Source organism: Oryzias latipes, chromosome 23, assembly GCF_002234675.1.
Source record: "Oryzias latipes chromosome 23, ASM223467v1".
Lineage (NCBI taxonomy): Eukaryota > Metazoa > Chordata > Actinopteri > Beloniformes > Adrianichthyidae > Oryzias > Oryzias latipes.
Window position 1 is genome coordinate 1273695 of NC_019881.2, and position 27149 is coordinate 1300843.

The following is a 27149-nucleotide window of genomic DNA, read 5'->3' on the forward strand; positions in this document are numbered from 1 at the left end:
CGCAGCGCCACGCTGCATCAGCTCCCCACCAGTTTGGAAGTTGCCAGAGAGTTTTCTCGGGGGCAGCTTGGCCCGCCGCGGCGTGCCAGTCCAGTCGGAGTTGGCGGAGGCAGCGAAAAGACGAGCCCGCCGCCGGAGAGGGTATTTACGTGGGCAGTGGGTGTGGGTGAAGACGCCACTAATTAAAATGGATCGGACTTGTTTGGGAAGCTGTGAAACTCAAAGTGGGGTGGGGGGGTTGAATTTGCACCATTTTTTTCTATTATCCTCCCGTGTTTGACATGACAAAGCGCTCGCTGGCTGTCTACGTGTGCGTTAGCGTGTGTGGGCGGCGCTGGAAACACGTTCTGGCTGCGTCCCGTGTTAATGTGAGGAGAACCTGGGGCAGGCCACATTAGACCCCACCCCCTGCTCAACTCCCCACCCCTCTGAAATCACCCCCCCATTGAGCATTTCTTCCCAGCATTCCCTGGCATGCATCAAACTCCCTTCCTCAATTTCTATGTGTCTCTGTGTAACATGGTAAACAACACATTGCCACACAGCCGGAGCGTGATAGCCAAAAAAAGAAAAAGAAGTCCAGCAGAATGCCTTCATTTACCTCAAAATGAGACGAGAACAACGGCCAAGAGGACAGAACCAGAACGGCAGAGACACAAGTGTGCAACAGGACTGCTTTTCTGAAAGAGGAGCAACTGGTCTCCCAGGAGGAGGAGGAGGAGGAGGAGCAGGAGGAATCTACCTTTTCCACTAGAAACACATCACACATGCAAAGACACGCCCCTGACTGGATGCTACTCACTGCAGCCGGGCTTGTAGTTGAACCCCGGGGGCATGAGGAAGCCCTGCTGGGCCGCGGCGGCCGCCAGGGTCCGCTGGTCTGGGGGAAAGACGGGGATCATGAGGGGGGGCAGCTGGCCCTGGACCTGCTGATGAAGGGGGGGGGGGGGGGGGGGGGGGGCAAAAAAAAGACCACAGGTCAATGCAAAGAGAAGAACTTGAATGTGGAAAAATTTTGTCAACACCAAGCTTGCCAAGTCTAAGCATAGAGTACAAAAACGATCTACTATCTTCTTTGGACTATAGATCGATAGATGTAATTTATTCCAGACTTATAGTCCAATCAATAAGTACACAGACCCACTACATTAAAAAGGCACAGTGTCAAAAATACACAAGTTCAGGTACAGTATATGAAAAATTACAACAGTTAATGAAAAAGAAATTAATTAAAAAGTATAAGAATAAAATAACAAGATAAAAACATTACTTATACATACCACACCATAAAACATTAGTTACAATGACAAATAAAAAGTGTTTTCATAAATCTGACTGGAAGCGTATGGCACTAAATCTAATGTTACTTATGGTCAAGATGAAGCATTCAATCTGCAGATAAATGTGAACACGAGTGAGCGCATGCAACCCCAGAGAGTGTTCCTTCTGAGAGAAACGAACAGCTCACTAGCTCTCGTCCTTATTTAAAAGCACTCTTAGCGGATCATTGTACGCCACCTGCAGCTGTCTCATACTGGCATTTTTCAAGTTCGCCCAAAGATGAGCTGTATACAGAGGAGTACAAAATGCTTTAAATAATGTCACCTTGACTCCTTCTGTACACATACCAAACGTTCGAAAAAGAGTGTTGGCTTGGCCATATACCACACGGCACTGCCTGTAGATATCTGCGTCATCTGACAAGTCTTCTGAAATGACATCCCCAAGACACTTGATCTTATTAGTACACACAAGCACAGCATTTGATAGGTACAAATCAGGGAATTTTTGGTTTTTGTCTTCTTCTGTCCGAGAAATCATAATCAAACTTTTTTGAGCGTTAAAATGATGTCATTGTCAAGCCCATAAGCTGAACAGCAATTGTTGAAGACCAGCAGTACTTGGAATCAACACAACTAAATCGTCAGCATACATCAAATGGTGATAATGAGATCTATAATTACAATATTATATAATATATAATATAATACATTTTGAGGGACATTTATTTAACAAAATACAGGAACAAGAACGGACATTTCATTTTTAAAGACAAATCATAATTACCAAATAGATATCAATCATAAACTGAATAGTTATTGTTGCTATTTATGCTTTTAAAATATCACATATAAGTTGCACCTTAAGGCAAACTATGCACAAAAGCCAACTTACACAGTATTTACTGCATATGAACACAGTACTTGTTGACCTGTCAACAAATATATCAACAGATTTTGTCATTTAGAAAATTAATGTTAATCAAACTAAGTTGTAATGATGTTTGTGTCGTAACATTGGACCATTTTACAAAAAGTAAAATGGGACTGAGTGTAAAGAAACGTCCTTTTTAGTAAGCTGCAACCACACGGACCACAAGCCCCCTGCTTCAAGCTCTTTAGCAACAGGGAGAGGAAAGGGGGCGGGGTTTCTCTACCCCAACGGTGTGAAAATGACAGTTTTTTTGGATTTTGGCTAAAAACTGCTTAATCATGATTAAAAGACCACTGGGAATGCTTTCAAAGGTGATTGGTGCGGCACTTTAAATCATTACAACCAAACGAAAGTTTTACAAAAATGATTAACATTCAATATTAAACCTTAATACATAATGTAATGGCTTTTAGACCAAAGTGTCAAATACGTCGGGTATTTTGGGTTCCTGGTGGTTAGAGTCCCAAAATCTACAGAAACGCACAGAAGATCTATTCATTTGAAGCAGAAAGTAAGTCACAAGGACAGTCCACTAAACCCTAACAGCAGCTGGCCTTGTGTTCTCTCCTGCACCAAACAAAACGCAAACACAGCCGTCTCTGCACGCCTGTCGGCAAAACGCCACACGACTTCATAACGTCTCAAGGATTTTAAAAGGAGAAAAAAGCTCCTCTGATGGGTAACTTTGGCAGGGACGTCAGGAGAGGGAGCGGCAGAAAGGGAAGGAGACGGCGAGAGGAGTTAGAGACAGATGGTTGAGCTAAACAGCGTTCTGCCAAGAACAACACACAAAGACCTACGCTTGATGGACTGACTGACTGACAGGACAAGGAGGAGGAGAGGAGGAGTGGAAAGAGGTGAGTGGTGGAGGAATGTCATGGATCCAACTTGGTTAAATCATTTTTAAGACTTATCCAAAAGCTCATTAGTAGGCAGATCGTTTCCACCAGTAAGAATAGAAGTGACCACAGCATTAATAACACACACACTTTGACATACCTTTTTAAGTATTGTTGCAACCAACGTCAATCAGCTGATTGTAGAATTTTCTCTGCGACAGAATCAGCTGATTGACGTTGGTTGCATAAACCCTTCACATCTGTACAGTGTTGTATATCAGCGTAAGGCTACTTCAGAATGGAATTAGGTTTATAGCATGAACGTAGAGTTACGCTGGTCAAGAGAACTCCAACACTAGAGCTAAAGCTCTGCTGTTAAAGGGTTCAAATGAGCCATTTATGCTTTTATTTGCACCCCTAGTTAAGAGTCTCCATCATCAATAGTTTTCAGCTTATCTTAGCTGGTTAGCTAACATTTACCTTTCAATTTTTTTATTTTAATGCTGGCGGTAAAACCAAAACACAGAAGCTCTTTCAGAGCTGAGATCTTGTGGCCTTGTGACCTGCACTTGGATTCTGGGCACTTTGCTCCCCCTCTTCCTCCTCGTTTCTCTGCTGTCTCTTTCATTTGACCGGGAGGCCCAAGGAGGTAATGGCCCAATAGGATAATGGGCAGGTAAAAATTGTCTGATGTGGAAAATTGATCTGGAATGATGGAGACGGCTGGAAATGGCTGCGCAATCGCGGCGGCACGACCGGGTAATGTCTGGACACTTGAAGTGGTTAGAGGCTGAGAAAGTGTCAGCGTGTTTACAGCGTACTGTAAATACCTTGCCTCCTCCTCCTCCTCCTGCCTCCTTCTATGTGTCGGCACGCCAGCAGCACCGTAATCAAACTATCACAGCTCGGGGAGCGGGCGGCTCCCGTCCCCCCCTCCACCGCCGAATTCAATAATTACTCCAGCATTTTTGGTTAACCACAAACCGCAGCCGCTTCTGCGATCAGAGAAGGGAAGCCGATCCAGCGCGACGCCCGGGCAGGACCCCCGTGGGGACGAATCACAGACAGAATGGTTCTGCTTTGCCTTTCAGGCCTAATTGGACATATGCTGGCGTGGAGCTGGCTAGCAGCGCTGCGCTGCACTGGCAGGAGGAGGAAAAGAAGTTTAAAGCAGTTTGCGGACAAAAAACATCGCACTTTTCCTTTCCTGCCCTCTTTTAATCACGCAGCAAAGAACCCCAAAAAGATCAGCCTATGAAACTGTTGAACGAGTCGTACAACAATGGGATAAAAAAGATACAGAAGCACAGGAGAAAAGACGCATACAAGTTGCTTCCATCCCATATGTTGCTGTAAAATAATCTGAATGCCAGAGCAGCAGCTGCTGAGCTGATGAGCAGCACTGGCAGTTCAGAACACTCATTAACACACGCTAACAAAAAGAAGAAGAATTATCTGTGCATTCCCTTTCATTTGCATTCCCTCATATCTACAAACTTCCCTCATGATGAATGAGCAATAATACAATACCTAAAAGTGATCCGGGAGTTTCCAGAACTGGCCTTGTGATTATAATGTAAACTTTGATATTGAAGACGAAAATCAGAGACAAAGAGAACTGACGGAACGAAAAAGGAGAGAAGGATGTACTGCGTGAGATGTGGAACGTAGATAAAGGAGAGGAAAATTTGAAACAGTCGGCACTTTGGGGAATAACGTGCTCGTCTGCTTTCTTTTTTTCTCATCAGAGCGCAAACAGAACCCTGTTGGGATGGTTAAGGGGCTTGAGATGCAGTGTTGGAAATCAGTCCTTACAATACCAAAAACAAGAATATGTGTGTGTGTGTTAAGCTAAATAAAGAAACTAAAGAAACCAAAGGTCTGCTGATAGGAAGAAGAACCGTTTCATGTCAAACAGAGGAACCTGAGGCCCACAGAACCCAAGTCCTCCAGAAAAAACGATGAAAGGAACTAATCTGTGAAAACTGGAGGAGAATTAAGGGAAGTTCAAAAGTGGAGAGAAGGAAATAAAAAGGAAAATATTTAGGTACATATATATATAAAAAGAGCGAAAAAAGTGCGAGACTCTTTCTTGAGAACTTTCACGGGGGCAAAAAGGACGTAAAAGAGAGAAGTTGACGCTTCAACCCTGGCGAGACAACTTCTCGGGAAATAAACAACAGACAGAGAGAACAGAATGAACAAGAGAGGGAGATGGAGCGCGAGGGAAGCAGGAGTTGGATAATTGGCAGCGAGTCGAGGCGGCGTTCTCCGCTCGCCAGGCGGCACAGCTTGAACTTAAAGCGCTGCTGCGGCATAATGAAGATGTGGCCGTTAATTAACATATGGGGTGCGAAACAGGTTGGTTGGCACGCTCAAAAACTCCAAGGTAAAGTTATTATTGGGGAGTAATTAGCTCTATGAAGTTAATTCGCCGAACAATAGCTGCCAGCGCCGCACAATATGGCTCGCATCTGAGTGCGTGAGAAAATAGCCCCCGCTAAAGTGCGAGTCCCACAGCTAAAATCTGTTGGCGACCATATGTTATGGCAATTAATGCAAGACCTGGACGACCTATTGCTGAAGAGGGGACGCGTGAGCAATAAAACCAATAATTAATTTGGGCGGAGAGGGAGAGAACGAGAGGAGACATGGTTGTGTGTGTGTTGTTTTTTTTTTTTTTATTTATCATTTAACTTTCCGTTGAGGGCCAGGGGGCTGTGAATGTAAGGGCACGGTTCAGGTGGCACCAACCAGGACAGACCCAGGCGTACGTGTGTTTGGGAATCAGGGAGGGGTGGGAAAGGGGTCTCAGTGGGACCGGCTGCTTGGTTGTGGTCCAGGTTTATGAGTGTGTTTGCTTGCTTAGTGACACATACTGTGTGTGAGGAAATTACACTGGCTGCTGTGTAATGGGGTGATAAAACCCGTTACACAGCCAATTGGGCGAGGTGCAACTATGCAGAGGATTCTGAGGCGTTGGGTTGTGCTACACTAACCCTTTTTGAGCTTTATACCTGTGTGATAAATTCAGTTCCTTTTATTTAGAAAAAAAACGCTGATTTACAACTGTGACTGTCTGGAGTAGTTACACAAAAAGAAACATTGGATTATTGTCATTGTCCAAGTGAAGTCCCGTAGTCATGTCATGTGACAAGTGCATGCATCCCGACTGTTACACATAAGGAAAGCAAACAATCAGAATTTGTGTGGGCATCCTACGGGAGTCCTATGGGCACTACGTATTGTATAGGTGCACACCCCACACGTGCAATTTTTGCAGGAGGTCGGTAAAGGGGCAGTACTTGCACTGTACTAAAGACTAGAGTGTGGCAAAAGGGTACTCTATGACAGCATCATGTTGTAACTGCCTCCAACTTACATTAAATGTAGGAATAAGTCACAAAACACTTACCACACGGACGACACTTGAACATTCCATTTTCAACAACATCTCAGAGGAGGGTGTACAACAACATCACATGTACATCATAAATGCGTGTAACTTCCATGATCCTTACAGATACTTCACGATACACTAACCACACTGACTAAAACGAACAACGTCCCTAGAAGACGATTTCTGACCATGGTTCCATCTACCCATTACATTTTAAATCAAGAGAAACATCTTAACATTTTCCTAATTTACTTCCTGTATTGACCCTATTTTCATCCACCTCTGCTCTTTGATCCACTGGGGGGTCCATTTGCATTCATACTGTCCCTGAACTAAGGTTCACTTGCAAGAGAAGTCAGACCAGAGTTCCAATGAGCTTCCACAGTGGCCACACAAAGCCAACTATGTAAGGAGATGAACTCCAAATAGATCAAACAGCCCAGTGTGATGCACCCTAACTTACCACCATAATGGCAACGTTAACTTAAACAGCTTGTTAGCCCTTGCCACCTGTGATTCTCTTAAACCTCTCAAAGCATCAAGTGGCTCTCATCTTTCACCGGATTTTTCCCCACTTTGTCCAGTTCTCCGTCTGCGTTTCTGCCTCTGACCTATAGCCACAGTGATTCTACATGAGATGAAAGACAGAGGTGGCGCTACAGGGGGGTGCGCTGACTGTGTGAGGGTGTCTGTGTGCCTTTCTGTTGGGTGCTCTACCCTTCATTAGGCTGGATTCTCTCATCCCTTCTCTACATGAATTGTGTATTTGTGTGCATTTCTTGTTGCCATTCCCCCCACATGTGTGTTTACTCTCAAGGTAAGCCCCTGAGCCGCTCGGCAGGTGAGCTCTTTTCATCCCCGTCGTGCCTCCTCGGGCGCCAGCAACAGTCGTCCACAGCAACACCGGGGGGAGTCTTGGAGACGAGTCATTTAATTAGAATGAGACAAGACGAGAGGGGAAAGTAAAGGGAAGCGCATTCACCCTTTTAAGCTTAACAAGGAGCCCCCTGGCAGGGGGCATGAGAGTGTGTGGGGGGTGTGTGTATCTTTATATGAATGCTGTTGAGGAATTCTCGAGAAATCATGCTCTTGAATGGTGAAAATGAAAATTTAAAATGTTTTTTTATGGCACTCAGAGGATAAGCTTAGCCATGATTTGGCCAAAGTCTATAAAATAATTAAAATGTTCAATGTAAGGTTTAAACTAACTTCATCGTTTATGCTTAAAGATAACATTCTAGTCCAGAGAAAATAGACAAAGTGTGTTAAAAACAGTTTTGGTTTCACAGAAATAAAGTCAAACATTTTTGATGATATAAGACTTCCAGTCTGGGTTTTGAGTTCATGTGTAGATGTGACATTGTCAGTTTAGGGTCAAAAACAAGAATGTGTGTGTGTGTGTGTGTGTGTGTGTGAGTGTGTGTGAAGCAAAAGAAAGAAATCCGCGTAGTAAAAGAAATGTTAGGGTGGACTCATATTTAGCAAAGACGGTTACGTCAGCTGGGTGCAGGTCACCAAATAACCTATTCAGGCTTTTTACAGAGTTGAATCAAATTTTACAACAAAAATAAATACCCTTAAAGCCTCAAAACCAAACTAAAATGTAACACAAACAGCAGTATACATATTTGTGTACGTTACAAATTATTTATGAGATATATTGTCATCAATAAACATGAACTTTTTATCCCCCAAAGATCCTTGATTTAAATAAATGTTCTCACAGGCTATAGGGACAAAGCAGTTGCAGGGAATTTACATGTTCCATGTGGTCCATGGCGTTAGGATTCCTATCCTGCAGGGGGCACTATAGTTTCAACAGCTGTGCAGTAGTTTTAATACACCTGAACCTCCTTTCAAATGACAATAGTATAAAAAGTGTATTAAAGAGGTGGGGGTAGGGCTGCAGGATATGAGGAAAACTGGCGATGTGCGATATTAGTCATCAATATTGCCATAAAGATATAACTTGCGATAAACAAATAGCAAAAACAACAAAAACCTCTCCATTTCACTGCAAAAGTTTCATTTATATAAGAGTCAAAATACCTTAAATTATTCTCCAAATGACCCTCATCTAATTATGAGACCAACATCTAACATCAAAGCTCCATCTGATTGGTCAACGACGTGAAGGGCTCTATCCCATTGGTCAACGACGTGAAGGGCTCCATCCCATTGGTCAAATGCATAAAGCGATTTATTCAATTCTTTAAATAGTTCAAGTTGCCATCATTTGCAAACTACCATTTATTGGCATTTTGGCTGACTTTAGCGATATGGATATTGCACAGTTTGAAATCGCAATAACGATCAATTTGCGATTAATTGTGCAGGGCTAGGTGGGAGGAATCTTTTTTCTTATCTTGTCGTCTTTTTGTGGATTCTGGCAGAATAAACCAAATCTAGATCCGGTAGACATTCCACAGGGTCAAAGGGTCAAAACGTGTGTTCAAGCCACCACTTTCAATGTAAATGCGAGTCTGTCTGCCTCTCGAGGTTCAAATCTCTCGTGTTCTTGCTATGCAAGTTTCTACGACCATTTTCGGGCTCCACTTACAAAATCTATTCAACCCAGGTTAAAAGTTAAACCCAGTTGAGTTGACCAATCAGAGACACAGACTTGCTTGTGATGTATGGATGCCGTCCCCTTTTATTCACGGAGGCGCCAACTATTTGAAAATCATCATGAATGGGGAAATTAGTAATTCCAGTTTGTGTCCGGAAGGAAATCCATGGCACCAAGACTTTCGATTCTGTAAAATTTGCACCACTTCGACATTTCGCTCTTCCAACGGTAGGTACTAGTAGCGTGCTGGCGACAGCCCAGCGTGAACCACATGGGCTAAATGCCAGTTTAGCACATTCTTCAACATTCATCACAGGTCCGGTGTGAACGCAGAATTCGGCTGGGTGGCTATGACATCCCGGTGTCTGTAAACAGGCTGGTTAAAATCAGTAAATTGTGCTACACCGTTAATCATTTGGGTTAAAACCAATTAAAAGGAGACCAAAGACTGTCGCTGGCCTCTGACCCCAATGAATGTGAACAGGGCGAGTGTTGGTGCCTGGTTCACACTGCATGTCATCATCTTCTGCCACATTCAGTGACCAATGGAAGCTCAAATAGCTCATATCACTTGCCTGATTGGGGTTTCAGGGTGAGAAAAAACCCAATGTGAGGACAGAAAATAATTTGTCCCCCTTTTCATGACGGATGTGTGCCACTCCTCTCTCGTTTTTTATGAGCTTGATTATTCGTTTCATTTCATCACCTCTTCCAAGTGGACGGTTGAAAGCATTCTTTGGAGGCCTGTGGGGGTTTGGGGCCTAACAAAGCCAAGGACGAGGCGCGCACACAAAAACCCGCGCGGAAGGACAGCTGAACTCAGCCTCGTTAGGGGGGAAAATGCAATCACAAGGGGCTTATCATACAGACACAAACACGCACACACATGCTTTCCAGCACACTGAACCTGGTGCCCCCGCTCTGGCAGGCCATTGTATTGTGGGATTGTGTGGACAATCTCTTCATGAATGATTAAGCAGTGCATTTCTCGACCAAGTCTTTGATGACGAGTGTGTGTTTGATCGTCAGGCAGCGCCCTGTGTGGATGCTAAAGATGGCGTTGTCTGTTTGCGTGATGTGGACGATAGACATCAGTGTGAAAAACCCCCAAATGTTGTTTTTTTGGGTTCTTACGGCGAGCCGCTGTTGACTGCGTCTCCCTTCGTAACAAGGCCGCCTCCAGCTGCCCCCGCTTGTGAGAAACTATTGTTGGGCCGCTTCAATGGAGAAACGCTTGTTTGGGAAAAGGTTGCAAAGTCATGGGAAAAGAGAGCTTTGTCTCTGCGGGGTCGAGAGGGAGTGAATCATGAGCGGACGTGTTTATAGCTTAACACACACAGCTGCGGCAAACACACACACACACAAACGATGAGCGCATCACGGAGGCACAGAAGAAACCCCGAGAAACAAACACACACTCCTAAGTTTGTCGTTTTCTAAAAGAGACAAAACCCTGACAATTTAAGTCGCACAAAAGCAAACAAACACAGCTGCTTTCCAGCAAATCCTGATCGTCCAGCACACATGCAATCACAAGGTCTCTTATCACGGAGGAACTCTCAAGCAGAGAGAATGTGTGTGTGTTCCTTCTCGGACAGGGTGTCTCTTTATGCTACAAAGCCCGGCTTTCTGAGGCTAAAACTCAGTGTCATCTGCCTTTACAAAGGCCCGGGCTATTCCGTCCAAGCCACCTGGACCAAAATAGAGGCTCCAGTGTAGCGGCCGAAAGTACAATACTTCCATTTTTAGGTAGACACAAACCCGCCCATTTTCTCTAAAGCTTGAGACAAAGATTCACATTGAAAGAGGTTTTTTTCTTGTTGGAATCTCTTTTTACATTCCTTTTAATGACATTTGTTCATAAAGATTCACTAGGAAAAATAAAAAGAAGGAAATTGAATTTCTTCCAATTTAGCAGCACAGGAGGTTCCACCTGGATGTCAGATGACATCCATGAAGACAAAAAAACAAACCTTTTTTGTTTTTGACCCAAAGTGGTCAAAAAGTAACTTTTGTCCGTTGAGAAATCTAAATAAACAAGAGGCGTTTGTCAAAGAGAGGTCATGGAGGTTCAAGGTAACCATGTGACTTATGCAACATGAGCACACCTGTGTGCACTGCATGTCCTGTCCCTGCCAACGCGTGTTATGAATGTGCCTGCGTGTGCTAAAGCAGGGAAAGGTTCCTGCAAATTGGCCATTGAGGGACGCACTCCGATGAAAATTCTGTTTTTAACGTGTTTTTCTGAAGATGGAGGACATTTATCAAGAAAATGAAGCATTTCTGATTGTTTCTTTATTCAAGAACAGAAAGGTTGTAGCTGTGACATAAAAATGCAGAAAAATGACGTCTAAATAAAAAGTTTCACCAATCACAATCACACAACTCCACCAACAAGACAGCGTCAGGAAGGAGCGCTCCGGCAGACAGCGGCGGGCCTCACCTGGATCTGCTGCTGCAGGAGGTTGATTTTGTGTTGCTGCTGCAGGAGTTGCTGCTGTTGCCGGGCAATCTGGGGACAGAGCGCATGAGACATTTTTAGAGCCAGCATACTGTGCGGTGCACGGGTGTTTCGTGCGTGTTTCGGGGCCCGTGGGAGCTGCGACACATCTGCGGGTCTCCGAGGCCCCGGTTGCACGACAGAGGGTCGATGCCTCCACATGAAATATTAAAGAGCCCCCCTCATGTGGACTCAGCGGCAGCGCTCTGCTCTTCCCTTTCTGTTACTGAATCACAGTCTGAACTTTATGATCATTTCCCTTCATCCTGGCAGAAAGACGTTGGCTTTGGAAACAACGTCTCGCTTGTCACAGGGTCTAGTATTTCTTCTTCCCTCTGCGCTGCAGAGAAGCCGAAGGCGCTGCACAGCACCGAGTCGGTCACAGGTGATTTGTCCTCGTGGCTGCAGTCCTCCAAAAGCAACAAGAGCAGGGAAGAGGAGGAAACCCTTTTCTATGCAAATACAGCACAGGCTTCCCCCTCAGGGCTCACACTGAGCGTGCATGTGTGTGCATGAATGTGCATGAATGTGCGTGTGTGCGTGCATGTGTGAGCGTGCATGTGCGTGCGTGCATGTGTGCGTTGTGTTGCTCGTGCTGCATTCCCTCCAACAAGCAGCTGAGAAGTCAGCTTTCAAATCAGTTGTTTGAAAGGATGTTATTATAACGGCAGTGCAAAAACAACAAGGATGTGCTGTTTTCTGAAACCAGAAATGTAAATTTAAATGTTATGATGCAAATTTTCTGACATCCTTAACTTTATTAGTTCACCTGCTAGCGCACCAGCTACAGGAAATACACTTCCAGACATTTCAAATTAAAAGAAGAAACAATATAACTTTAGAATAAAACAAATAAATTGTAATATTAGGATAATTTCTCACAAAACTGAGGTTTTCTAAAAAATAAAGTTTCAAGGTTAATAAAGTACAGCAACATATTTGGTGCCTAACTAAAACCATGGCAACCTCTGAAGGTCCTAACTGAAGAAAATGAAGCCTGTTGTTTTTTTTAATCTTCATTATTTGTTGATAATTTATTAATATTGAGGATTAAAATGAATTACACGGCTTGTTTGAAAAGTATTAGGGGATGTTTGGATGAAACCAAAATTAAAGCCACAAAGAACAGAAGCTCTAAAAGTTGAAACTTTAACAATTTTGATGAGCAACTAATCTGAAAAACACGACAAACCTTAATTTTTAAAAGAACAACAACTGGGCTTTATAATCCGGTGCATTTCACATATAGATTCATTCTGGTTGTGTTTACTTATGTTGAACCAATTGTGAGACGCAGGCGGCGCTCTGTCCGAATAACGGTCTGTTTTTGTTGTTATTGTGAACATGCTAACGCGGCTAACGCGGCTAACGTGTAACAGCGTGGGACGGTTTTGGTTCAAACACCTCTGGGAGTTAGCGTAGTCAGTAACGTTTATTTTGGTGGCACCAGTCTGTTTTTTTTGCGTGTGGCAAACAATGTAACACTTCAAACGTCGCTAACGTGTAGCGTGTTACAAACAAGTTCTACAGTTAATAAAGTCTGACTGACAGATTTCTCTCTGACTCTTTTGTCCGGCTTACTGCGCCATCCATGACATCAATTCAAAAGCCGACCTTTGATAGTGAGGACGGTTCAGCGGCTGACGGCTGCAGCCCTGATCTGAAGTTGCGTGACCGGAAGGCCGCATCATTGTGAATCATCATTTCAGAGCCGTCGCCGTGTGATTCGAACCTCTGAGCTCCTAAAAGCAGCCGACTGTGCTGAAGGCAGACAGGTTTACCTGGTCCTGCTGCTGCTTGGCCAGCTCCATCTGCTGCCGCTGCTTCTCCATTTGGGAGGCGGCGAGCTTCTTCTGCTCCTCGTGAGCCGCCAGGAGCTGCTCCCTCAGGCTGCTCAGCTGGCCGATCATGCCCATTAGCTGGCGCTCTTTCTCCGCCAGGCTGTCTGGGGTACCTGGAGGGTGGAAAAAGAGACAGGGGTCAAAGGTGACGGGGCAGCGCTTTGAAGAGGAACGCACAACTTGGTTAAGGTTACACAGTAAAACCTTTTACTTAGGCCCATAGAAAAGTCACGCGAGCTCAAACGATGCGAATCGATCAAACTCGTTAGGGCTGTGGGGGTGAGGTCAAAGGTCGAATGAAGACGCAGCGTCTGAAGCTGAGCAAACCCCATCCAAGAGCTGAATATATGACTGTTTGGGGGCTCTGAACGGTAGGAGAGGGGGCGGCAGCCGAAGACGCGTGAAGCGCGTTTGAGCGGGAAAAGCAGATGTTGACTCGTTTCCCCGGAGAGAAGCAGGCCGGCCGGCGTCAATTCATCAAGTCCCGTCCATCACCGGCTTTATTGCCTTATTGAGAGAGGGAAAATAAATCTGGGCTGCAGAAATATTTGTAAACAGGCGAAATGTGGCGGAGCGAGGCAGGAAAGCAAACGGAAGACCCGAGCCAGATTCCTACTTTTCACAAACAGAGCAAATCCACGGCCAGGTTTGGGAATTTACATTTTTCCGGCGAGGCTGGAAGCGTATTTGATCGAGTTACGTGGGGAGACTTTTGCTGCTGGGGCTGTCGAGTCGTATTTTCTGTGCGTTTGTGGAAGAAAAGAAAAAAAAAAAGAGCAAAAAGAGAGGAGAGTGTGTCTGGTCTGTGTTTACTCTGCAGTCAGCCGGCCTCCTGCTCACATTTAGCATGGCCTGACCTTTGACCCCTCAGATCCTGACATACCAGCTCCATTACACTGACACACACACACACACACACACACACACGGCCTGAATCATTCAACAGGATGTAGTTAGAGGGAGGCACGCCGAGGCCCAATCAGCAGGAGTGTGTGTGTCCATGTCTGCTCCTATGTAATGATGTTTGCCTCCGTGTCTTTGTTGAACGGTGCAGCAGCACAATCCCCCATTGTTCCCCCGCCGCTACCTTCAGCAGGGCCGCATTCCTGCACCCGCCAAACCAGATGAGGAGAAAGGAGGAAAGTCGGCGGGGGACGAAAGGAACTAGTAAAAAAAACATGGAGGCAGTGAGGGGGGGGGGTGCCCCCGGCTGCCCTTTGGGCCCGTCGGGAAGGTGAGAGTCTTCTATTTGTCCTCCTAGTTGGGACTCGCCGCCTCGTCCACCCGACCGCCCACCTCCAAGGCACCCCCCGCTCCTCCTTTACCTCCCCCCCCTTTACTCCATCTATCCATCCGCCAACAATGAACAATAAAGGCAACTGTCGAAGCACCGGCCGCTGGAAAAATAAACACACCGCTGTCCTGCCTCACAGAGCCACCTTTGTGCAGCCGTGCTGACCAAGACAAGAATGAGCCCTGTGTTAGAAACCTACCCCCTTCAAACGGGGGTGTTGGGGGCAAAAAGGAGGCAGAGGAGGGGGTTTGAGAAGGTGAAACGGCCGATCAAAGGGGATTTTTTCTAAAGCTGGAGTGGAAATATTTGCTCGCACGCGTGCAGACGCCTGTGATCGCAGCTTCAGCGCCTCAGACGGCTGCCCGAGTCCCAACGTCCGGCGGCTTTTACTCGACTAGAACGCTACGTTCAAGGCGGGCTTGGAAACGCGAGTTCAAGCAACTGCTTTGAATGAAAGTTTGATGTGAAAGCGTGTGATCTACGTTTCAGCTTCTGCTTTCAAAAGTCTCACAGTATTTAGTCCATAAAACACACGGCGGCTGAGTCAAAAGTTAAACCAGTTCAACTTAGACCAGTCAGGGACGGGGAATCGGTGCCGAGCCGACCGTTTGAAAGTCGGTCATGAAGGTCCGGACAGAATCGGACGACGCCAAGTCACAGATGTGAACAGAGCTGTGAAAGATTCAGCGGACTTTCCCCGTTTGGCCTCTTCCAACCGCAGGTACGAGCGCCGGTATCAGCGGCGACAGTGAACGCACACACAGAAACCCACGCTCTGGAACACGCCACACATGCTTCAGAGCTCTCCCCCCGTCATAAATCAGCCGGTGTCGGTTCGTTTCCTCAGCGGCTGCGGGGCATTCGGGACGATCGATAACTGGTTTCCTCCACCGGTCTGCGCACACTCCTCCTCGGGCAGATTCCCACGCTCCAGCGCTACCTGCACGCCTCCCCCAAAGCCAACTTTCCTTTTCCTCCTCCTTCCACAAAAGCACTCCGTCACCTACGGCGTAATTAACCAATTTGTAACATTGTAATACTTGTCACTGCGTTCACGCCGCTAATTAATGACCTCTGCGGTACGGATGACTCCTCCCGGCTCAGCGAGGGAGAGGGAGGAGGACCAGGAGCCACCTCAGACCAAAAAAGAGGAGTTATGCAGAATGAAGAACACGTGTTAAGATGTTTATTCACATGTTAACCAAGTTACAGCAAACGCCCTAATGAGTTAATACGGTCACTGTTAGGCTAACAGAATTACAGGCTTCCTAAACGCACCATTTTCATCCAAAAACTCATTTAGCTTCAGAGAGCCACAGAAAGTAATCAACCTCCTTTATATCTTCATAACTTTAAGCAAAACATTTCTCTATAGACCCAAATCTGCTTTTCTAATATTTGCTCTAACTGATGTCAGCTTTATAAGTGCAATAAGAAAGAAATGAAGGTAAACCAAATTCTAGGAGCAGTTTGCAGCCCGTGGCGTTGGCTCCACGTTGTCTTTTTTTGTCATAAAATGATAAAGACTGCCGCAGTTTAAAAAACATGCTCGTTTTCTGGGCATGGCTCCACAAAGCACCCTGGGAATACCGGAGGCTTTGACCCAAAAGTAACAGCAAAATCACAGAGGTAAGCTGTTAACTTCCTGATTGAAGCACGTTTAAAATCAAAAGTGACTGAAAAAAGTTCAAAGAATATCCTCCAGGGGGTTCTTCCACAGAAACGACAGCCTTTTTATCATTACATAGTAGAATTTAAAGTCAACTAAACTGCTTGTGTTCATGACAAAATCTTTATGTGACATTATTACAAAGTGATGGTTTCTAACCCGGTATTAGTTGTGTTCTAATCAGTATCATCATCAGCTTTCATAAATAAAGGTAAATAGTGCCTTCCCAGATTTAAAGAACATGTCTTTAGATCTCAGAGAGCATCTTCGTGGTTCCAGGAGAATTTTATTTTGAAATTAACTGAAAATATTCCAGATTTCATTGTAGGAGAAATGTCCCGTATAAATCTTCGTTCACATCGTCCGTGGCAAAGCTGGTTCCAGCGACCGCTGGCAATAAGAAAAACTGTATGTCCGTGTTCACAAGGGACAACGTACAAAACTCGCAACCGTTGAAAAAAGGCAGGTCGAGACTTTGACCAACCAGGAACTGGAATTTGGTAGTGAATGCAGCCCTAAAAGGGGGGGCGTCCTTTGTTGATTTACTGAAGTGCCAACCATCTGATAATTGATGGTGAAGGAGAAATGAATGATCGCCAATCTGAAATTCTACGACAGAGTCTTTCATATGTCGGAAAAGAGCTTTGAAAGAAAACACCTGGAGCCAGATCCACCAGATCTGCACCGCTACCACATTTTACACCAAGCCTCTTCCCACTGTAGGTGGCAGACGTGCACCAGTAACAGTAGAAGAAGAAGAAGCCCCTCCCTGTTCGTCCAGTGTGATCATCATTTGCTATTGGCGTGGTCAAGAATGCGCTCTTCAAAAACGGGAAGTGCTATCTATGAGACATGTTCCACATTCCATGATTGCAGTTTTTTAAATGGACATTTACTGAACTACAGGAAGCCAGAAGCTCAGAGGCTCTTTGCTTCCTGAAAACGCTCCTCAGTGGAGTTCAGCGTGGAAAAAACACACGGGTGCCGCTCTTTGGCTTCACTTTCAGCCCATTTCTACCTTTATCCTCCCAGAGGGCCGAGCAGATCCCAGACGCACTTCCACGTTTCACGCACACACACCGCTCTCCAGCTGTTGGTGTGACGCTGTGCCACGCGGGACGCCCTTACACAGAAATGTCAGCGCAGCGGGGAGCTGGGAAAAAGGGGTTTGATCAATGGAGCCCCCCTTTGGACGGCCATGCTGCTCTGGGAGGCTCTTTGATTACAAACTGCTTTGCTTCCTAATGAAGCTCAATTACTGGAGGAGAGCCACGGCTTTGCCCCGGACTTCCAGAGAGGAGTAGCCGCTCTCCTCCAGCCTCCATCTCTCTCCTCCAGCCTCCTTCTCTCTCCTCCAGCCTCCTTCTCTCTCCTCTAGCCTCCTTCTCTCTCCTCCAGCCTCCTTCTCTCTCCTCTGGCCTCCTTCTCTCTCCTCCAGCCTCCTTCTCTCTCCTCCAGCCTCCTTCTCTCTCCTCCAGCCTCCTTCTCTCTCCTCCAGCCTCCTTCTCTCTCCTCTAGCCTCCTTCTCTCTCCTCCAGCCTCCTTCTCTCTCCTCTGGCCTCCTTCTCTCTCCTCCAGCCTCCTTCTCTCTCCTCTAGCCTCCTTCTCTCTCCTCCAGCCTCCTTCTCTCTCCTCTAGCCTCCTTCTCTCTCCTCTAGCCTCCTTCTCTCTCCTCTAGCCTCCTTCTCTCTCCTCTAGCCTCCTTCTCTCTCCTCCAGCCTCCTTCTCTCTCCTCTGGCCTCCTTCTCTCTCCTCCAGCCTCCTTCTCTCTCCTCTAGCCTCCTTCTCTCTCCTCCAGCCTCCTTCTCTCTCCTCTAGCCTCCTTCTCTCTCCTCTAGCCTCCTTCTCTCTCCTCTATCCTCCTTCTCTCCCCTCCAGCCTCCTTTTCTCTCCTTCTGTCTCCTCCAGCCTCCTTCTCTCCTCCTTCTCTCCCCTCTATCCTCCTACTCTCCCCTCCAGCCTCCTTTTCTCTCCTTCTCTCTCCTCCAGCCTCCTTCTCTCTCCTCCAGCCTCCTTCTCTCCTCCTTCTCTCCCCTCTATCCTCCTACTCTCCCCTCCAGCCTCCTTTTCTCTCCTTCTCTCTCCTCCAGCCTCCTTGTCTCTCCTCCAGCCTCCTTCTCTCTCCTCCAGCCTCCTTCTCTCTCCTCTGGCCTCCTTCTCTCTCCTCCAGCCTCCTTCTCTCTCCTCTAGCCTCCTTCTCTCTCCTCTAGCCTCCTTCTCTCTCCTCCAGCCTCCTTCTCTCTCCTCTGGCCTCCTTCTCTCTCCTCCAGCCTCCTTCTCTCTCCTCTAGCCTCCTTCTCTCTCCTCCAGCCTCCTTCTCTCTCCTCTAGCCTCCTTCTCTCCCCTCCAGCCTCCTTTTCTCTCCTTCTCTCGCCTCCAGCCTCCTTCTCTCTCATCCAGCCTCCTTCTCTATCCTCTGGCCTCCTTCTCTCTCCTCCAGCCTCCTTCTCTCTCCTCTAGCCTCCTTCTCTCTCCTCTAGCCTCCTTCTCTCTCCTCTAGCCTCCTTCTCTTTCCTCCAGCCTCCTTCTCTCTCCTCCAGCCTCCTTCTCTCTCCTCTAGCCTCCTTCTCTCTCCTCTATCCTCCTTCTCTCCCCTCCAGCCTCCTTTTCTCTCCTTCTGTCTCCTCCAGCCTCCTCCAGCCTCCTTCTTTCCTCCTTCTCTCTCCTCTAGCCTCCTTCTCTCTCCTCCAGCCTCCTTCTCTCTCCTCCAGCCTCCTTCTCTCTCCTCTATCCTCCTTCTCTCCCCTCCAGCCTCCTTTTCTCTCCTTCTGTCTCCTCCAGCCTCCTCCAGCCTCCTTCTTTCCTCCTTCTCTCTCCTCTAGCCTCCTTCTCTCTCCTCCAGCCTCCTTCTCTCTCCTCCAGCCTCCTTCTCTCTCCTCTATCCTCCTTCTCTCCCCTCCAGCCTCCTTTTCTCTCCTTCTGTCTCCTCCAGCCTCCTCCAGCCTCCTTCTTTCCTCCTTCTCTCTCCTCTAGCCTCCTTCTCTCTCCTCCAGCCTCCTTCTCTCTCCTCCAGCCTCCTTCTCTCTCCTCTATCCTCCTTCTCTCCCCTCCAGCCTCCTTTTCTCTCCTTCTGTCTCCTCCAGCCTCCTCCAGCCTCCTTCTTTCCTCCTTCTCTCTCCTCTAGCCTCCTTCTCTCTCCTCCAGCCTCCTTCTCTCTCCTCCAGCCTCCTTCTCTCTCCTCTAGCCTCCTTCTCTCTCCTCCAGCCTCCTTCTCTCTCCTCCAGCCTCCTTCTCTCTCCTCCAGCCTCCTTCTCTCTCCTCCAGCCTCCTTCTCTCTCCTCCAGCCTCCTTCTCTCTCCTCCAGCCTCCTTCTCTCTCCTCTAGCCTCCTTCTCTCTCCTCCAGCCTCCTTCTCTCTCCTCCAGCCTCCTTCTCTCTCCTCCAGCCTCCTTCTCTCTCCTCCAGCCTCCATCTCTCTCCTCCAGCCTCCTTCTCTCTCCTCCAGCCTCCTTCTCTCTCCTCCAGCCTCCTTCTCTCTCCTCCAGCCTCCTTCTCTCTCCTCCAGCCTCCTTCTCTCTCCTCCAGCCTCCATCTCTCTCCTCCAGCCTCCTTCTCTCTCCTCCAGCCTCCTTCTCTCTCCTCTAGCCTCCTTCTCTCTCCTCCAGCCTCCTTCTCTCTCCTCTAGCCTCCTTCTCTCTCCTCCAGCCTCCTTCTCTCTCCTCCAGCCTCCTTCTCTCTCCTCCAGCCTCCTTCTCTCTCCTCCAGCCTCCTTCTCTCTCCTCTAGCCTCCTTCTCTCTCCTCCAGCCTCCTTCTCTCTCCTCCAGCCTCCTTCTCTCTCCTCCAGCCTCCTTCTCTCTCCTCCAGCCTCCTTCTCTCTCCTCCAGCCTCCTTCTCTCTCCTCCAGCCTCCATCTCTCTCCTCCAGCCTCCTTCTCTCTCCTCCAGCCTCCTTCTCTCTCCTCTAGCCTCCTTCTCTCTCCTCCAGCCTCCTTCTCTCTCCTCTAGCCTCCTTCTCTCTCCTCCAGCCTCCTTCTCTCTCCTCCAGCCTCCTTCTCTCTCCTCTAGCCTCCTTTGCTCTCCTCTAGCCTCCATCTCTCTCCTCTAGCCTCCATCTCTCTCCTCCAGCCTCCTTCTCTCTCCTCCAGCCTCCTTCTCTCTCCTCCAGCCTCCTTCTCTCTCCTCTAGCCTCCTTTGCTCTCCTCTAGCCTCCATCTCTCTCCTTCAGCCTCCTTCTCTCTCCTCCAGCCTCCTTCTCTCTCCTCTAGCCTCTTTCTCTCTCCTCTAGCCTCCTTCTCTCTCCTCCAGCCTCCCTCTCTCTCCTCCAGCCTCCTTCTCTCTCCTCCAGCCTCCTTCTCTCTCCTCTATCCTCCTTCTCTCCCCTCCAGCCTCCTTTTCTCTCCTTCTGTCTCCTCCAGCCTCCTTCTCTCCTCCTTCTCTCCCCTCTAGCCTCCTTCTCTCTCCTCCAGCCTCCTTCTCTCCCCTCCAGCCTCCTTTTCTCTCCTTCTCTCTCCTCCAGCCTCCTTCTCTCTCCTCTCTCCTCCTTCTCTCTCCTCCAGCCTCCTTCTCTCTCCTCCAGCCTCCTTCTCTCTCCTCTAGCCTCCTTTGCTCTCCTCTAGCCTCCATCTCTCTCCTCCAGCCTCCTTCTCTCTCCTCTATCCTCCTTCTCTCCCCTCCAGCCTCCTTTTCTCTCCTTCTGTCTCCTCCAGCCTCCTTCTCTCCTCCTTCTCTCCCCTCTAGCCTCCTTCTCTCTCCTCCAGCCTCCTTCTCTCCCCTCCAGCCTCCTTTTCTCTCCTTCTCTCTCCTCCAGCCTCCTTCTCTCTCCTCCAGCCTCCTTCTCTCTCCTCTAGCCTCCTTCTCTCTCCTCCAGCCTCCTTCTCTCTCCTCTAGCCCCCTTCTCTCCCCTCCAGCCTCCTTTTCTCTCCTTCTCTCTCCTCTGGCCTCCTTCTCTCTCCTCCAGCCTCCTTCTCTCTCCTCCAGCCTCCTTCTCTCCCCTCCAGCCTCCTTTTCTCTCCTTCTCTCTCCTCCAGCCTCCTTCTCTCTCCTCCAGCCTCCTTCTCTCTCCTCTAGCCTCCTTCTCTCTCCTCCAGCCTCCTTCTCTCTCCTCTAGCCTCCTTCTCTCTCCTCTAGCCTCCTTCTCTCTCCTCCAGCCTCCTTTTCTCTCCTCTAGCCTCCTTCTCTCTCCTCTGGCCTCCTTCTCTCTCCTCCAGCCTCCTTTTCTCTCCTCCAGCCTCCTTCTCTCTCCTCCAGCCTCCTTCTCTCTCCTCTAGCCCCCTTCTCTCCCCTCCAGCCTCCTTTTCTCTCCTTCTCTCTCCTCTGGCCTCCTTCTCTCTCCTCCAGCCTCCTTCTCTCTCCTCTAGCCTCCTTCTCTCTCCTCCAGCCTCCTTCTCTCTCCTCCAGCCTCCTTCTCTCTCCTCCAGCCTCCTTCTCTCTCCTCTAGCCTCCTTCTCTCTCCTCCAGCCTCCTTCTCTCTCCTCCAGCCTCCTTCTCTCTCCTCCAGCCTCCTTCTCTCTCCTCTATCCTCCTTCTCTCCCCTCCAGCCTCCCTTTCTCTCCTTCTGTCTCCTCCAGCCTCCTCCAGCCTCATTCTTTCCTCCTTCTCTCTCCTTTAGCCTCCTTCTCTCTCCTCTATCCTCCTTCTCTCTCCTCCAGCCTCCTTCTCTCTCCTCCAGCCTCCTTCTCTCTCCTCCAGCCTCCTTCTCTCTCCTCCAGCCTCCTTCTCTCTCCTCTAGCCTCCTTCTCTCTCCTCCAGCCTCCTTCTCTCTCCTCCAGCCTCCTTCTCTCTCCTCTAGCCTCCTTCTCTCTCCTCTAGCCTCCTTCTCTCTCCTCTAGCCTCCTTCTCTCTCCTCCAGCCTCCTTCTCTCTCCTCCAGCCTCCTTCTCTCTCCTCTATCCTCCTTCTCTCCCCTCCAGCCTCCTTTTCTCTCCTTCTGTCTCCTCCAGCCTCCTCCAGCCTCCTTCTTTCCTCCTTCTCTCTCCTTTAGCCTCCTTCTTCTCTCTCCTCCATCTCGTTTTTCTCCCTCGACTTTTCCCCTGCAGATGGTCAAAGCTTTGCTCTGCTGTTTAGTTTTCCCTCCAGTTTGTGTCACATTTCACTTCTGTTCATAATCATCCACTGCAGCCGGTGTGACAACAAGAGTTCAGGTCATTGACTGTATATGAGAACTGGACTGAGTTACTGTAATGTCACCCAAACAAAAACATAAAATACCTTTGGATTCAACTAAATTACGTCAATTCAGTTGCCATTTTTTCACAATACAGACGTCGCCATGTTGGAACTAGAAACTGTCAGTTTCTATGGCAACCAGTCTTGCCAATCATATTTGGAACTTCACACCTCTATCACTTCAGAAAATCCCTCAATCAAACATTTAAACAACACACTCAGGCATCAGGTTGGTCCGTTTCTAACTTGAACAATTTTCACTGGAGAAAAAATGTCATCAGAAATTTTGGATTCCGAAGAGCATGTTAAGAAAAAAGGCATCAGAGCAATGATGGGTTTTCTGAAAAACATATTGACTGAGTAACAGCTGTTAATATGTCTATAAAAGTCTATAGGACCCAGCATGTACTCTCTTTTAGGAACCAGAGGGGGGAGGGGCCACTCAGTCCAGGTCTCATGTACAGTCAATGATCTGGGTTCACTTGCAAGTGAACCTTGGCGCCGGTCACTACTGTCTAAACACAAATAAACTTTTCAAAGTGAAGCAAATTAAAGTGATGCAAGAAAAATCTACTTCTATTAAAAAAATGACAGGCCAAAAAAAGAGTCAAATCAGGAAATGACTGCAAAATGTCTCATCTGTAAACATTGTGTCGTTGGGCAGAATATGAGATCATAAATAAATGTAGTCTGGCAATAATTCGACCAGCTGGTTTTACTCCAACGACATTTCCTGTCTGGCCAGCAGGCCTTCCTGCCCTCAGCTGTGCAGCTCCGTTAGCATCCAGGACCTTTGCAGCAGGGCTGGTCTGCTCCTAAAAGTGCATTGTGAAACCAGACAGTGGGATCGATTTGAACTCTGCTCATTCAACCCAACCAGAAACTGAAGAAAATTCAGGATGTAACCCTTTAGCATCTGAGCTTTAACTTCAGTGTTGACATTCTTTTCCTTCCGTAACCATCTATGCTATTATGGTAACTTGCTTTGTGCCGTTACACAACACTTTGTGTTAGCATTTGGGAAAGCGTCACATTCACACAATTTATCTGATCTACGTCAAAGAGTGTGTATTTACAACTCTGCCGTTTAAGGGTTAAAGTCTCATTTCAGTTCTTTTTTTAAACGCACAACTCTTTTTTCCCGGCTTGCAAATTTACAGTTCAACAATTTTCCCACATCCAAACCTTTAGGCACCGAGAGAACAACCCTAAAGAACAGCAACTAAAGAAAGCAGACGTACTTCTACGAGATGTACTCTAGAGAAATTCAACACAACGGGAGCTGCAAAGTCTTGAGTCGCAGTGTGCAGCCCTGTCAGTGAACGCACCACGCTTTGAAAGCCTCTTTAAAAAAACGGACACGGGGGATTTTTCTTTAAATAAGCACAGCCGCTCACGGAACGGAAGACAGAAAAACCATGTGACCGTCTGACACGGTGAACGCCTCACAGGGCGGCACCATGTGGGCAAAACTCGCCATTTGCAATATTAGTGATCAATATTACGACGACAAAATAACCTGGATACATCAACAAATAGCCAAACAACCACAAACACGATTTCCATTTCACTACAACACTTTAATTTAAATGAGAGTCAACAAATCTTAAATTGTTCTCCAAAAGACTCGAGTCTACATAGGAGGCGAGCATCTGACATGAAACGGCTCCATCTGATTGGTTAAATGCCTAAAGCATGGTATGTATGACCATGTGTGCCAACATTAATCACAGTGTTGTCTATTAACATATCACGATCATAATGCATCTGCATTACCGGCCTGACCGCTAATGAGCAAACAAAACGTTCAAAAGATACGACTGTAGACTGTTTCCATCTACAAGAATATTTGAAAATCTTCCACTTTCGGCTTCTCCCATCAGGGGTCGCCACAGCGAACGAGTCGCATGGTAGATTTGGCAATGTTTTACGCCGGATGCCCTTCCTGACGCAACCTTCTCAAACCGGGCTTGGAACCGGCAGAGGTAGAGAAGGGAACAGGGAGCAGCCCGGAGTCGAACCCTGGTTTCACGAACGGAAGGCGCCGCAAACCAGCACGAGCTAAACCGGCTCCCACAAGAATATTTGAAAATAGTAATAAAAAAACCCAAACGATCCTAAGAGACATCCTTACTGTAAAAGGCTCACTTGTCAGGATCCGTTAGGATCTCCGATCCTCTTTTGATCTATTGGAGAAGCGTTCCCGGTGCTATTTCTTTAAGATTTTACCGTTTTTAGCCACAATCAAAAACCTTGTGCCGCTTTCTAGGACCTAGTTTCTGCAGAGCGGTAGCGTTTCATTAGAAATAAAGCAGACTAAGCCTGCCTCCACTTCCCGCCATCCATCCGTTTACAGCCGCTCACACCTCCAACCTGACATCAGCGCTGTAACAAAAATGGCAGCAGTGTCGGAGCTGTTTGGCCGTGCCGTTTAGATCCAGACACCAGATCGGCGAAGAAGACCAAGACGAAAGGCCTGTTCACACCGGGACGAATTTCGCCGGCGATTTTCGCCGACGTTTAACGCCTCGTGACTAAACAAAGGGCACCAATTTGAGTGTGCACACCGAGGCGAAAAAACGCCAAGCGCCAAAGCGTCAAAAAAAAAAAACGCCTCGGGTTCGTTTTTTTTTTTCGACGCGTCGCGTCGAAATCTATTCGACCAATGAGAATGGCGCTTTTGCACACGTGTCTGGAGCTTCTGTAGTTACAGTAAAACACAACTTGGGGGCGCTCAAACACAAAACTGCCTTGCTGAGCACACATACCAGCGAAGAAGAAAGACGCCAAGTAGCGTCTACACTGCCGCGAAGAAATAATGACGGACATTCTAAAATATCCCCGAACCAAGCACCAGTTGGAGCTACTGATGCTTGAAATATTCATGTTTTCTTTGTATGATTCTGACAAGCGCGTAAATACTTGCTCTCTTCTTCTGAGTGAAAAGCGACTTTAAGAATCGTAAAGTTGCGCAGCGCCACCTTGTGTACAGGAGTATTTCTGTTTTACATTAAGCGCCATCTAATGTCAGGGAAGGAAATTGCATGTTCACTCAGCTCATCGTCAGCGAAAATCGCCTGGGTGTGAACACAAAAAACGTGGCGAAAAACGCTGGCGAATAACGCCTGGCGAATATTCGTCCCGGTGTGTACGGGCCTTAACGAAGGTCGAGTCGTCTACCAGTGGACGCATCAGAAAGGGGCGGAGCTGGGAGCTTGTGGACCGCCCAGCGTATCGTCTACGTCACAAATATGATCTTTTTCAAAAATGCATTTCTTCCCCAAAGATTTGAATAGAGAGATACTCAGAAGAGAAACTTTAAGCTTCATTTTCACAAAGCGGATGCTACGAGGAAACGTCAAGACGACAGTTTTCACCTGAGTGGGTCTTTAAGCTCATTGGATGATAAACTGAGGAGCTCAGCTGTGTTGCTTTCCACTTGTAGCATACCTTTAATTTCTGCGATGTGCCCTGAGCCCATGGCCAAAAGTTTATCCTTCCAGTCCTTTGACAACAGCCTCTCAATGCTGGGGGCCTCTATTTAAGGGGGTGGGGGGTGGGGGGTGGAGGAGAGAGAGAGAAAGACAGAGAGGGATTCAGATGGCTGGCCAACATGACAATAAAGCTCATTTAAAGTCCATTTGCTGTAATAAAGGCAGCGGCGGCTCAGCCTAATGGCCGCATCAGCGGGGAGGGGGGGAGGGGGGCAAGGCTGGAAGGAGGGAAGCTGATAATCGAAGAGAGAGCAAATGTGAAAAACAAAAACAAGGGAACGGCGAGAGGCAGAGGGACGAGTGGAGGACGGAGAGAGGCTTTTCTCCCTCTCACCTGCTGCTAGAGAATCATTAGCCCTGTGGGCCCCGAGACAAAGAGGCCCTTAATGCACCGGCGCCACAATGGACGCATTATCAGCCGCGCTTTGTTTCCACACACACCCCGCACGCCGGCTCCAAGCCCGCACGGGCGCGCACACACCGGCGGAGTCACTAATTACAGACACCGACTATGATCACACTCTCCCACAAATGTGCACACAGCCACAGCAACGGGGGGGGGTCACACGGGAGAGCAGACACACGGACAGATTCAAACTTTAACGTGTGCACACATGTGGACACACACACATGTGGACACACACACATGTGGACACACACACATGTGGACACACACACACGTGGACACACACATGTGGACACACACAAATGTAGACACACACACATGTGGACACACACACACGTGGACACACACATGTGGACACACACACATGTGGACACACACACATGTGGACACACACACACGTGGACACACACATGTGGACACACACACAAATGTGGACACACACACATGTGGACACACACACACGTGGACACACACATGTGGACACACACACAAATGTGGACACACACACATGTGGACACACACACATGTGGACACACACACACGTGGACACACACATGTGGACACACACACACATGTGGAAACACACACATGTGGACACACACACATGTGGACACACACACACGTGGACACACACATGTGGACACACACACATGTGGACACACACACATGTAGACACACACACATGTGGACACACACACATGTGGACACACACACATGTAGACACACACACATGTAGACACACACACATGTAGACAGACACACATGTAGACACACACACACGTGGACACACACACACACATGTGGACACACACACACACGT

At 47.7% G+C, this 27149-nt stretch overlaps 1 protein-coding gene across 10 annotated transcripts in view; it reads right to left on the bottom strand.

Moving 5' to 3' along the window:
* The window catches only part of sox5 (SRY-box 5), a 99823-nt gene that overhangs the window by 33771 nt on the left and 38903 nt on the right, over positions 1-27149 (bottom strand). For 7 of the 10 annotated variants that reach the window (XM_023952080.1, XM_023952086.1, XM_023952084.1 and 4 more), the window contains exons 4-7: positions 25880-25966; positions 13304-13476; positions 11466-11534; positions 803-929 (exon numbers count right to left, since the gene is read on the bottom strand). In XM_023952080.1, the coding sequence (XP_023807848.1) occupies positions 803-929; positions 11466-11534; positions 13304-13476; positions 25880-25966 (456 nt within the window). 10 annotated transcript variants of the gene reach the window in all.